Source organism: Bactrocera oleae, chromosome 4 (assembly GCF_042242935.1).
Source record: "Bactrocera oleae isolate idBacOlea1 chromosome 4, idBacOlea1, whole genome shotgun sequence".
Lineage (NCBI taxonomy): Eukaryota > Metazoa > Arthropoda > Insecta > Diptera > Tephritidae > Bactrocera > Bactrocera oleae.
In genome coordinates this window covers 5,355,869-5,368,291 of record NC_091538.1, presented here as the reverse complement: position 1 = coordinate 5,368,291, position 12,423 = coordinate 5,355,869, and the positions used below count along the sequence as shown (strand labels likewise).

Sequence of the window (12,423 nt, the reverse complement as noted above, 5' to 3'; positions counted from 1 at the left end):
ATATATTCGGATACGCAAACACGTTACATTTTTATGCATAAAGAAAGCATTTTTAGTTTATATTTGATATACGAACACTTGCAATTATCACCGCTTGCACAGCAACAGCGAATACTCGTATTGCTTAGCATTTCACTAATGCTACTCGTTCGCTCACCATTTAATGATTTATTAGCGTATGCAAACTCGTTGCTGTGGGTAATGCAATGCTGGCTAAAGCAGTTTACTATATCCTGAGCATTTTAACAAATTATACAGATCAGAATTCGCCACAAATAATTGTTGAATTCTCAATAATTACTAAATTATACGTCAAATGTATCTTTTATGGCTTTCTCTATTAGCTTTAAAAAAAATTTGCTTACATAATCAACAGTTCCTTACGCGTGAAAGCTGTTATACAAAATTAATAAGTGCTACAAGCGTTGGAATCAAATATCTGTTGCATATTTTTAGGCGAGCAAACGTTTTTATCTTCATAACTCCTTGTCTAAGTCCTAAAATATGTCTCCAATAATATTTCACATGTTTTCTGCTCAACAAGTAAACTTTTTTTGCAAAACTCCAAAATAATAAGTCTCCACTTACCTAAAATATGATTTTTTAACTTGAAAAAAATAGTAATAAGATAACTTTCATCTCTGCAATTGCATTTTACACATTGATCCAATTTATTGCATATATATAGAATATGTATGTATGAGTGTCTTTCGGAATACATAGATATTTATACGCACATACACATGTATGTATGTATGTATGTATGTTAATCTGGTTATATATCTATAGTTTTTCTGTTAATAATTTGCTTGTTGTAAGTATGTAAGTATATTGTTTTCGTAGCTTATACACTAAGCAAATATGTGGATATTTCGCATATGTAAATATTTGTTTTGAATTAAGCGAGCGAAGCAGAACAAAAAGTTTACATTTAATAATAAATCATATAAAATTAAATTAATGGCTGAAAATTAAAAATTAAGTCAACTAGTTTAAACGATTTTCATAAGATTTGATTGAAATTAATAATTGTTTTTGGCTAGCTTTGTCAGCAGGCATCGCTTGAAGGCGTGCATAACTTCAATACAACCTTTTGGAGGGAATACACCTTATTTTTTAACATAACTTTCATTTCACTGCAGTAAGGTTATCAAAAAAAATTTAAAAAATTATAAGAATTAAAAAAAGGTAAAAAAATTAAAAATAAAAATAACAAAAGAATATATAAAATTAAAATTAAAAATTAAAACTAAAAAAAAACTTTAAAAAAATTTAAAAATAAATATAAAAAAAATTTAATTAAAAGAAAACAAAAAAAAAAGAAAAAGCCAAAAAAAATATTATAAAAACTTGTAAAATATGAAATAAATAAAATTATAATTTTATAATTTCAAACATTTTTAAAAATTAAATAAAAAAATATTACAATAAAAGATATTATTACAAATTAAAAAGTTTAAATTTAAAAGTGTTATAAAAATAACAAAACCATTTTGTTCAACTTCGCTGCCGTCAACGAGAAATTAACAGTCTAATTAATATATGGTATCATTATTTGGATAATTCTTTTTCAATAAAGTTCTTTCATGTTTTTTACATATTTAGGAATAATTTAAGTTAATTCCATTTCATTTTATTTGCTTTTCGTATTTTTTTCAAACATCAAGTTATGCTTATTATTCGTTAACGATTTCTTTATCTCCGTTTATAGCTAAATCGTATCTTTTGTCATACATTTTCTGTTTCGTCTGCATGAAACAATAAAAAATCAAATAACAGTATTTACTAAATCGCAATTTCATAGTATTATTTTGGCAATAGTAGGGTTAGTTGGTATTAAACAATAATTTTTTTGCACCAACTACGCTTTCATTTCTAAAATGTTAAAAACTTTTTTAAAAATTACTCGTTTTTTACACATTTTAATCATTTCATTTTTCAACTTTTAGTAATACGAATATTACACAAAATAGCATAAATAACTTATATAACTACATTTCGTTTTAAACATTTAAAATAAAAAATAAAATAATAATGTTATATAATAAGTATTTTTACCAAGTGATATCTTCATATGCTTACAAAAATCACGCATATATGCCGAAGAATTAACCTTTCGTTTAGTAATAATATCAATTCAATTTATAAAATAGAAAATTATAATTTTGTTAGTAACTTTCATTCAATGCTTGAGAAGTGCAAACGACTAAAACGCTTAGCTTTATGTATATATCAACGCGATGTGAAAATAGTGAGTGAAAAAAATGCACGGAATGTGATTTTCGCGCTCTAATGAGTATAAACGTGAATTTGATGTTTTTTAAGTGAGTTTAAGTGATCAAGTCAAAAAATAAAACCCAATGAAACGAAGAGCATCATGTATATGATTATAGTTTCAATTATTAGCGACGCCATAAAATATTTTTGTCACTAACCACCATTGAAGTTAGTCCAAAAAGCCTAAATGAATTGCTTCAACGCTTGCCTTCAAAAGAAAAGAAACTCTGCACTAACCTACGCTAAAAACTACGTTATATTTAAGAAATATGAACTCTCTTTTTCGTTTTTCTCTTGTGTTGAGTTGCGTGACATTTTTAGTTAGACTCAGGTTTGTCGATTGCAACAGCACGTTGCTCCTGCAACAAAATTTCATGTATATAGACGTCTTCATCTGTAGTCACATCAATCAATTCCAAGTCGAGTATTGGTGTGTCAGGTGAACCCAACTTATCATATGTAATACGTTTTATGGATGCTACGAACTTTTGGCCGACTGTTAGCTGACGGAAGCGTAGACAATCTTCCAGACTCCAGTCGCCATGCGTGGCCGTTATGCCTAGGATAATAAAAATAAATATTAAAATATAAATACTAAAATACAAATATTAATAAATAAATATATAAAAAAAAAAAATATATATATATTAAAAAAAATATTAAAAAATTAATAAAATTTTTTTTTAAATAAATTAAATATTAAAAAATTAATAAAATTTTTTTTTAAATAAATTAAAATAAAAAATTCGAACAAAATTTAGTTTCAATTCAAACAAAATTTTTTTTTTAAATTAAAACAAGAAATTAAAAAAAAAATTATAAAGAAATTAAGTATTGAACAAAAATTATTAAAAAAAAAAAACTACATATATGTATATTCACATATTTAAAAAAAATTATAGAAAAAAAATAATAAAATATTGAAAATGAAATGAATAAAAAAAATTTATCAAAAAAAATTGTTTTAAAATTAACACAAGAACCTGTTAATAAAATACTAAAATATAAATATTAAAAATAAATATATTAAAAAAAATATATCTAAAAAAATAAAATAATAAATTTGTTTATTTATTAAACAAAATATATATATTTAAAAAAATTAAATAATACATTTAAAAAAATAATTATATTTAAAACATTATTTTAAAAAAATGAAAATATTATAAAACAAGTAAGGAAGGGCTAAGTTCGGATGTAACCGAACATTTTATACTCTCGCAAAGTCAAATGGTATACTCGTTTTAGATTTCTTTGTGGATTGACTGATATTTATGGTAGAAGGTCAACTATAGGCACTGGGGTCCACATATTTAGTACTTAGGGGTTTGAACAGTTTTGGTTCGACTTAGACAATTTTTGGCCGCAAGGTGGCATACTTTAATTGCATTATTCACGCACAGTTTTACCCCGATATAATTATTGTTACCTGATTTGCATAGTGGAAAGTGAAAGAATCAGATGGAATTGAAAAAGGTGTTATATGGGAAATAGGCGTGGTTGTAGTCCAATTTCGCCCATTTTCGCACTATGACATAGAAACATGAAAAGAACGTTACGCACCGAATTTGGTTGAAATCGGTTAAGCAGATCTCAAGATATGGCTTTTCACCTAAAAGTGGGCTGTGCCACGCCCACTGTCTAATTTTGAACGCGGTTCCTATAAAGTCATCTTATACCATCTCATAGATAAAATTTAATGTCTCTGGCGTGTTTAGTGCTTGATTTATCGCGCTTTTAGTAGTTTTTAACAGTACCGTTATATGGGGAGTGGGCGGAGTTGCCACCCGATTTCAACTATTTTCACACCGTCAATAGAAGTGCTAAAAACATTTGCTTCCAGTGAATTTTGAATTTATTATAGCATTAGCGGTTTAGGAGATATGCACATTAAACCTATTAGAGGCGGGACCACGCCCACTTTTTAAAAAATAATTTTAACTGCAGATGCCCCTCCCTAATGTGATCCTGTGTACCAAATAACAGTCTTGTATCTTATTGCGGAGCTTAGTTATGGCAAGTTATTTGTTTTTGATTAATGGCGTTTTGTGGGCGTGGCAGTGATCCGATTACGCCCATCTGCAATACCAACCGTCTCACGGTACCATGAAACATGTCTACCAAGTTTCATAAAGATATCTCAATTTTTACTCAAGTTAGAGCTTGCACGGACGGACGGACGGACAGACGGACGGACGGACAGACGGACGGACGGACAGACAGTCACCCGGATTTCAACTCGTCTCTTTATCCTGATCATTTATATATATATAACCCTATATCTAACTCGATTAGTTTTAGGTGATACAAACAACCGTTAGGTGAACAAAACTATTATACTCTGTAGCAACAGGTTGCGAGAGTATAAAAATTATATATAAAAGAAGTATTAAACAAAAATTATTAAAAAAAAAAAAATAAAACATACATACATATAAAACAAAAATTAATAGAAAAAAATATATTAAAAAAAATTTGATTGTAATGTAAAATTTTTTTTTTTAATTAAAAAAAGAACATGTTAAATAAAATTTAAAAAAAGTATTTGAAAAAGTTATTAAATCAAATTATCAATCAAAAAAATTATTTAAAACTAAAATTATTTTTAAAAAAACAATAATCATAAAAACAATTTAAAAAAAAGTCTTACTCACCATGCAACTTAGCTTGTATCGACATTTTCGGTAATTGACGATACTTCGCCGGTAATATTTTCAATTGGTCGCTGCGCAAAATTGCTATATCACCGAAATCACAGAAACAAACGTGTATCATATCACCATTGTAGGTGTTTACTACAACAACACTGCAGAAGAAAAATATGTATTAGATAAATTACATATTAAACTGTAAATTTTTTCAAAAATATCCAATATGTTTTTCTAATAGTGCCGCTCTAACTAAAATATAGCAACTTACCGATGATAGAAACCATCCGGATTTTTGGCCGCATAGGCCTGTCCTATTTCCACCATATCAGCCGGTATGAATTCATCATTATTTTCACAGTACTCCTGCAGTTCCTTCATGAGATCACGAAGGCGTGGATAGTCTTTGTAGGGTTGGATCTAAGGCAAGTTGAAAAATTATTATTTATTTTATTAATGTTTAGCCATCGAACGTACCGTAAAATTGGAAGGATTCGCCGACATAGTGACACGCACTTCCAGATAATCATTTGGATCACTAGGTATAGCATTGTAATTTTGTAGTTTTGGTAGCTCAGCTACTTTTTGTGGTGAATTTGGCACTGAAGAAGTGAGGGTTAGACCACGCGTCATTTCTACAAAGGTTTGTTGTGTCGTTGGCGAATTCAAGCTACCAGCACTGCCATTTTTAGCCAGACCAAAGTGTTTGCCATTAATGGACACATCATCGTCCTCGCCATTCGAAGCCGTAGAACTGAAATGTATGACAAATACAAATTAACTAAACTTTGCAATATATTTTAGCACACGCACGATTCCAATTCGGCTTCCATGCGTATATCCTCGTTTATATTGCACAGCATATCAGAACTCTCATGACGACGATAGATGGTGACATATGGCAATTTGCCGGGTTTATTCATTTTCACCTATAAAATTTAAAAATCAACTTAATTTGTTCGACGAAATTTAGAAAAAAAATGCGTAAATAGAAGTTTACTCACAAAAGCCGCACAATTGGATGGCAGCAATGCGCGCATGCGCCCAACAATGCTCTTGTTGATTGGCGGTATGTTGTGCAGACGCGCGCGTATCGCTTGCCTTGGGAATTTGCTCAACGCTGTACTTAGCGATTCCAAACGGAAAATGTTCGAAATGTGCGTGCGACGTGTTATGCCATAATCCACATATAATATATCAAATTCTTCATCCTCGACACGATAGTTCGGCATGTCGGCGAGTGCGCCACGATACCACTGCGTCTCGCCGTCATTGGTGTCGTCACATATTAAGAAGAGATTAGAACGTTTCAGATCGTTAGCAGTGATCTTGTGTTGATCGCGTTTGAATTTCGATTCGATGAGTTGTTGAATTAATTTCTAAAACAAATTAAATATGTAAGAATATTGATTCAATAGCAGTTCAATATTTGCCTCAATACACACCTGCACATATTTAAAGTCAGTGTTGAGTATCTGCAAATATAGATCACCCTCATCGCTTATATGTGAGACCAGCACATTGGTGGCGCCTTTGTGTTTGATTTCTGGCGGCGGTGTATCATCGCAAATCTTGCTCAACAGCAATGGATTCAGATTCACATCCTCCTCGGTTGAGGTATCATACAATACAACTTGTATTTTACCACAAGCGCTCGATTCCGTGTTGTAGAAGTCACTCTCCTTTGTCAAAATCTCACTCACCACCGATTTGCTGGACAACATCGCATCCAAGTGCCGCCGCGCATTCGGATTGCCAGCGAAATCTTCCAAACCGAACAGCGACAAAGGCACCGCTTGCGCTGGCAAACGCAAGAATTGTGCCTCACATATATATAATTCACTCACAGCCACCCAATCACTATCTCCATAGTCGATGAAGAAACAACGCGCCGTTGCATTCGGTTTGTCCAGCTCTTCGACGCGCACACGATGCCAGCAGTCATTGATGCACACTAAATAGATATTTTTGCATGCCAGCGATAATGGACGTGTCTTTTGCGTTGACATATGCACATCGATTTCGCTCATAACGCTATCAAAGCGTTCGCTATACTCCTTGCCGAAGAGGCGTGCCCACACATCAATTGTTGAGGCGCAATATGTGATGTACAATTGCCAATATTTTTGCTTCCACGGTAGAGCAATGCCATCCATTTGTATGATTGTACCGGTGCTGCCAGCTACATAACACAAATATGTAAATAAGTGGTTAATTAAGTTAAGTGGTAAGAAAATATGTACGAAAAAAAAAAAGAAAAAACATTAGCTACGGCGGCATCGAAGCTATAATACCCTTCACAGCTGCATTTCTTGTAGCATATAAGTGTATAAGAAAACCTATATCTTGATTTTGATCGGTCAATTTTTATAACAGGTATATGCTATAGTGATCTGATCTAAGCAATATTTTTACAGCTTGTAGCGTTGCCTTGGACAATAACAACTGACAAATTTCGTGAAGATATCTTGGCAAAAAAAAAAGTTTTCCATACAAGCATTTGATTTCGATCGATCAGTTTGCATGGCAGCTATATCTTACATTGGTCCAATAGCAGCGGTTTCAATATGTGAGCAGCTTCTTGAGGAGCAAGTAACGTGTGCAAAATTTAAAATCAATATCTCAAAAGCTGAGGGACTAGTTAGCGTATATTCAGACAGACAGATCGGCACGCTGATCATGTATATAGATATATATACTTTATGGGGTTGTTGTTGTTGTAGCGGCTGAAAACATTCCAGCAGTAATTTCGAGAAATGCTGCCGAGTTGACAGTTCTTAGCCGGATAAAAAACCGGATCCGCTCCGATTACTTGGATCCGACTGTTGTGGGAACGGATATACGTTATATATATTATATATCGTATACTTTATAGTGTCTCCGACGCTTCGTTCTGGGTGTTACAAACTTCGTGGCAAATCGCGAAATAACAATTTTAACAATGACCGCTGTATGCGCGACTTCACAAACTCAAATTTTTCATGCATTTTAACAGTTTCTACTTAATTTCTTACGCTTCTCTTTATCCGCCTCTTCGTTGGCAAAGACAATCACAGCATTATTGGTCGCCGATTCGGTGGTGAATTTCGGTGACGTTTGCACCAACGTCCACCAGTGCTCCGGCAATGACTGTTTGTACGCTTCCTCGAATATCTCCGGTATGTTTTTGGCGAATATACCATGTGGATGTTGTTGCAATTCATTGTATAGTTTGTCAATTAGATCGGTATCGCCATCCGAAAACAAGGGTAGAGGACGTCGCGACTCTTGCAGCTTCAATTGTTCAATAGCCTTTTGAGCGCATGAGATTTGAGCAACATGCTCGTGTAAATATTCATTGGGGTATGTGGAGAAGATGGTGCCATTCACATTGACACGGCACTGATAGAGACGTGTAAATTTCGAGCGTATAGCGCTGAAAGCCGGCGGCGCATAACGACGCACCACACAATATTGCGTTAGCGATGTGATTGGATCGAGTTTGGGGTTGAATTGGAAAACGCGCGGCGGTATGACGTGCTGCAAGGAGAGTGAGCGTACATGAGTAAGTTTTTATTGTATTTAAGCGTGCTCTGACACTTACCTGACCATTAGCCTCGCCAAACTGTTGCTGTTGTTGTTGCAGCAGCTGCTGCTGCTGCTGCTGTTTGACGATGTAGCGCTGTTTATGGAATTGTGGTTGTTGTTGCAGCTGCAGCTGCTGCATAGCTGCCGAGGCAACAAATGAGTTCGTCGCCGTTAGCAGTTTGTCAGAACCTGTGGAGGATAGCGCCGGTGACGTTTCGGGTGTATTGCTGCCATTTGTGGACGCGCCAAAACCGTTACCGTTTTGATTATTATTATTATTGCTAATACGTATACGTAAGCGATCCTGCACCGAACCTATGCCAACACCTGGTTTGGCAACGCCAGCAGCCATCAATTGACGCGTCTGCGATTGCTGTTGCTGTGGTTGCGCTTGCAGCTGTTGCTGTTGCTGTGCCTGCTTCTGCAATTGTTGTTGCTGCAGCAGATTTTGTTGTATCAGCTGTTGTTGTTGTTGCTGCTGCTGCTGCTGACGTAAATGTTGCGCGGCCAACAGCTGAGCGCGCTGCTGCTGATGCTGCTCCTGCATTTTTTGCTCACGCTGCGCCAATATCAATGTCGAAGCAATTGCGATTGCCGAGTTGTTGTTTTGCCCTAAAATGGGACGCGGCGATGATTTTTGCTGTTCAGCGGCTGGCTGCTGCTTTTGTTGTTGCTGTTGCTGTTGTTGACGCTTGGCATTCAAACGTTCGCGTAAATCAGTCTCGCCAGCCGCCTTGTTGCCATTGTTGGCGGCCGCACCTCCATTGGATTGCTGCTGTTGTGCTGCCTTTGCGTTTAACATTTCGCGTAGATCTTTCTTCTCGCCACCGCCTGCGGTCTTAGTCGTCGTTGCGCCGAGCGACTTTTGGCGCTGCAAAGGCGGTTGCTGCTGAGTTTTCGACGCTTGTTGTTGTTGTGGCTTCGTTGCCTTTTGCTGTTGCGTCTGTGTCTTCGCTTGTGGCTGTGTTGGTTTTTGTTGTTGTGATTTATCTTTCTGTTGTTGTTGTTGTTGCTGCTGCCCACTCGCACTGCTGTTGCGATTGTTATTGTTTTGCTGTTGGCTATTGTTGTTGTTGCGATCACCAGCCCCTGCTGCAGTGCTGTTCACATTACTACGCCAACGCTGCTGTTGTTGCTGCTGCTGACCCGTCGCCGGCAAACGCTGGAAGACGTTTGACGAATAGCTACTCTTGTTCCAACTCTGATCGGAACGTTTCGGTTGTCTCACTTGTGGTGCCGCTATGATGCGTGTCGTTTTGCTTGACTTTTGCTGTCTCACCATAGACGAGATGTGCGCCGACTTCTGGCTAGGTACGGCATCTATGTATGTCTGCGGCAATGAGGGAGAGCATAAGTGAGAACGTCAGATACAAATAAGCATGTGCAATTAGAATATGTGAACATATAAGGGTGAGGTAAAACTATTTTAGTGGAAATTCACCGCGATACTCAGAGCGCTAAACAAACGTGATCATCGAAAGTGATCGAGAGCAGCACCAGCGTAGATATTGGTATACAAAGAGTGCTACATTCACTACAAGTTAAGTAATAATGCGCTCTTGATTCGATTCAATGAATAATTTACAACGATTTTGAACTTTACAAACATGTATGTACGCATGTATAGGTGCACACACAGCTGGTTGGACTTACATGTGTTATTTTTTATTCTAGCCTCACTTTTTAACACTTTTGTTTATAGAAAAAACAGCAAATAGATTTGCAGATGTACTGTGAAAATTGTCTATTTTATGATAGTTTCTCTTTAGATTTGTGAGCCCTTCAAATTTAAAATTTATGCAAACAAAAACCGCACTAGTTTGCTGTATTTTTCGGGGTTAAAGTTCGTTGCACTAGAACTGTATATTTTTAGAAAACTTTCGAAGAAACCGACGCAGACATACTGGCTGCAACATCGGCATACACTGCCACAAAGTGTGAGGGCAAATTCAGACAAGCAAAATAAAAAAAGTGAATGAGACAAATGAGTCCTAAATTTCGGCAACTTAAATGAGCACAATGCACATAAAACAGGGTGATAAAACATATACGCAGTTAAACCTTGAACAGCAAAAAAAAATTAAAAATCTTAAATTCTGCTATACCGCATATAACACCCTTCACAGGTGCATTTCTTAAAGCATAAAAGAATATAAAAATGTATTTTGCTTGATTTGGATCGGTCAGTTTCGGTAGCTAAATGCTATAGTGATCCGATCTGAACAATTTGTTCGGAGATTGTAGCGCTGGCTTTTGCAATGATCTATGCCAAATTTTGTGTAGTTATCTTGACAAATAAAACAGTTATCCATACAATAACTTGAGTTGGATCGGTCAACTTGTATGGCAGCTATATGTTATAATGGTCCGTTGTAAACAATTTATTCGGAGATTGTATAATTGCCTTAAGACAATAATACACGCTAAATTTTGTGAAGCTATTTAGCCAAACGAGAAAGTTTTCCATGCAAGCACTTGAAACCGATTGTTCAGTTTGTATGGCAGCTATATGCCGTAGTGGTGCGATAGCGGCGGTTCCGACAAATGAGCAGCTCCTTGGTGAGCAAAGCGCGTGAGCAAAATTTAAGATCAATATCTCAGAAACTAAAGTACTAGTTCGGCTATATATGGATTTGTCTAAATCGACTCAGCTTGTCATGCTGATCATTTATATATAAATTTTATAGGGTCTCTGACGTTTCCTGCTGGGTGTAGCAAACTTGTTATGCCCTGTTCAGAGTATACATATTTAAATAGTAAATATTGAAACATTTTGTTGATTGCGGCAATTGTAAATACTTTTCGCAATGCTCATGTATAGAGTATTCACACTTCTAGGTATGTTATGTATTCTCGCACTCACCTCTTCGCCATATTGCATAAAACTAAATTCGCCTGTCGCCTTCAACAGATCTTTGGCTGATGTATAGCCAAGTTTGCGAAAATTCAATGGTTCACCCTCGATTTCTGGATACTCGTTGAGTACCTCGCGTAATTTGCACGGCGGTTTGCGTGATGTCACTAAAGCGCGCACTACATTCGCTACGTATTTTAGGCGTTGTTGCTTGCCATTGTTATTGTTGTCATCATTGTTGCCGCTGTTGCTGCTGGTTGTAGTTTTGCTTTTGTTTGCGGCAACGTTTTTGTTTGTTTTGCTCGTCGTATCGCTGCTGGAACTTGCAACTTTTGTTGCTGTTTTAGTTGTATTATTGTTGTTATTGTTATTATTGGTTTTTGACGATGTTGCCTTGTTTACAGGTTTGGTTGCTGTCGTTGTTGTTGCTGTTGTCGGTGCCGACGCGACTGCTGCGGACATATTGGAGTTTCTTGTTTTTCAATCACAATAAGTTCAAAATCGCTGGTGGATGCTGCCGAGAAATGCTGAAATTAATAAAAAAAAAAAAAAAAATATGTTTTTGCAATAAATGCGTCCAAGTCTGATTTCAATTAATATTAATTGTGGTTTTATTTGTGGTTTATTTGCGGGAATGGGCTGATTATATGAGATATAAACATTAGGGTGGAGCGAAAAAAATTTTTATTTCGTAAAATTTTTTTGATAAGTGGTCTAGAAGCCGTAGAGAGTCCTCTTTCTGCTCAATTAAAAGTTATCAACTTGAAAAAATTTTTTGTGGTCATTATTGGAGTTTAAAAAAAAAGTCTTAAGCGACAACATGCTTTTCTTAAGCGTTAAAATAAATTTTGAGTCAAAAACCGTCAAATTCGGTAATTTTTATATAAATGTGAAGAGTTTAAACCAACAAAACTTTTTTTGTCCAAAAAAATTTTAACTCGAAAAACAAAATTTTTTCGCTCCACCCTAATGTACATATGTACATATGTTTTCATATATATCACCTATTTCGAAATTAAGTCTAACTAGGTAACCACTGTTAGAAAACGATTTTATTTTGCGTTTCTATTCGACTGA

General features: G+C 35.2%; 1 protein-coding gene and 1 long non-coding RNA gene across 2 annotated transcripts; one reads left to right on the top strand and one right to left on the bottom strand.

The window, feature by feature from the left end:
* Positions 1-647: 647 nt before the first annotated feature.
* On the bottom strand, positions 648-11,808 carry tapas. Its single transcript, XM_036374648.2, has 10 exons — positions 11,356-11,808; positions 8,509-9,822; positions 7,940-8,444; positions 6,371-7,107; positions 5,930-6,304; positions 5,739-5,854; positions 5,403-5,679; positions 5,197-5,345; positions 4,932-5,083; positions 648-2,836 (listed from the first exon to the last, which is right to left on the bottom strand). The coding sequence occupies exons 1-10, from the start codon at positions 11,806-11,808 to the stop codon at positions 2,595-2,597; spliced, it is 4,320 nt and encodes a 1,439-aa protein (XP_036230541.2). The 3' UTR covers positions 648-2,594.
* On the top strand, positions 11,574-11,949 carry LOC118683154 (uncharacterized). The gene is made up of 2 exons (XR_011395935.1): positions 11,574-11,695; positions 11,751-11,949. It is a non-coding gene; the product is annotated as an uncharacterized lncRNA (long non-coding RNA).
* The last annotated feature ends 474 nt before the right edge of the window (positions 11,950-12,423 follow it).

Excerpts from the sequence above, each read along its gene's own strand:
- tapas (XM_036374648.2), bottom strand. The coding sequence starts at position 11,808 with ATGTCCGCAGCAGTCGCGTCGGCACCGACAACAGCAACAACAACGACA. Across the intron at positions 7,108-7,939 it reads AGAGGCGGATAAAGAGAAGC|CTGGCAGCACCGGTACAATC; the intron begins GTAAGAAATTAA and ends TGTGTTATGTAG. Across the intron at positions 6,305-6,370 it reads CTGACTTTAAATATGTGCAG|AAATTAATTCAACAACTCAT; the intron begins GTGTGTATTGAG and ends AATTTGTTTTAG.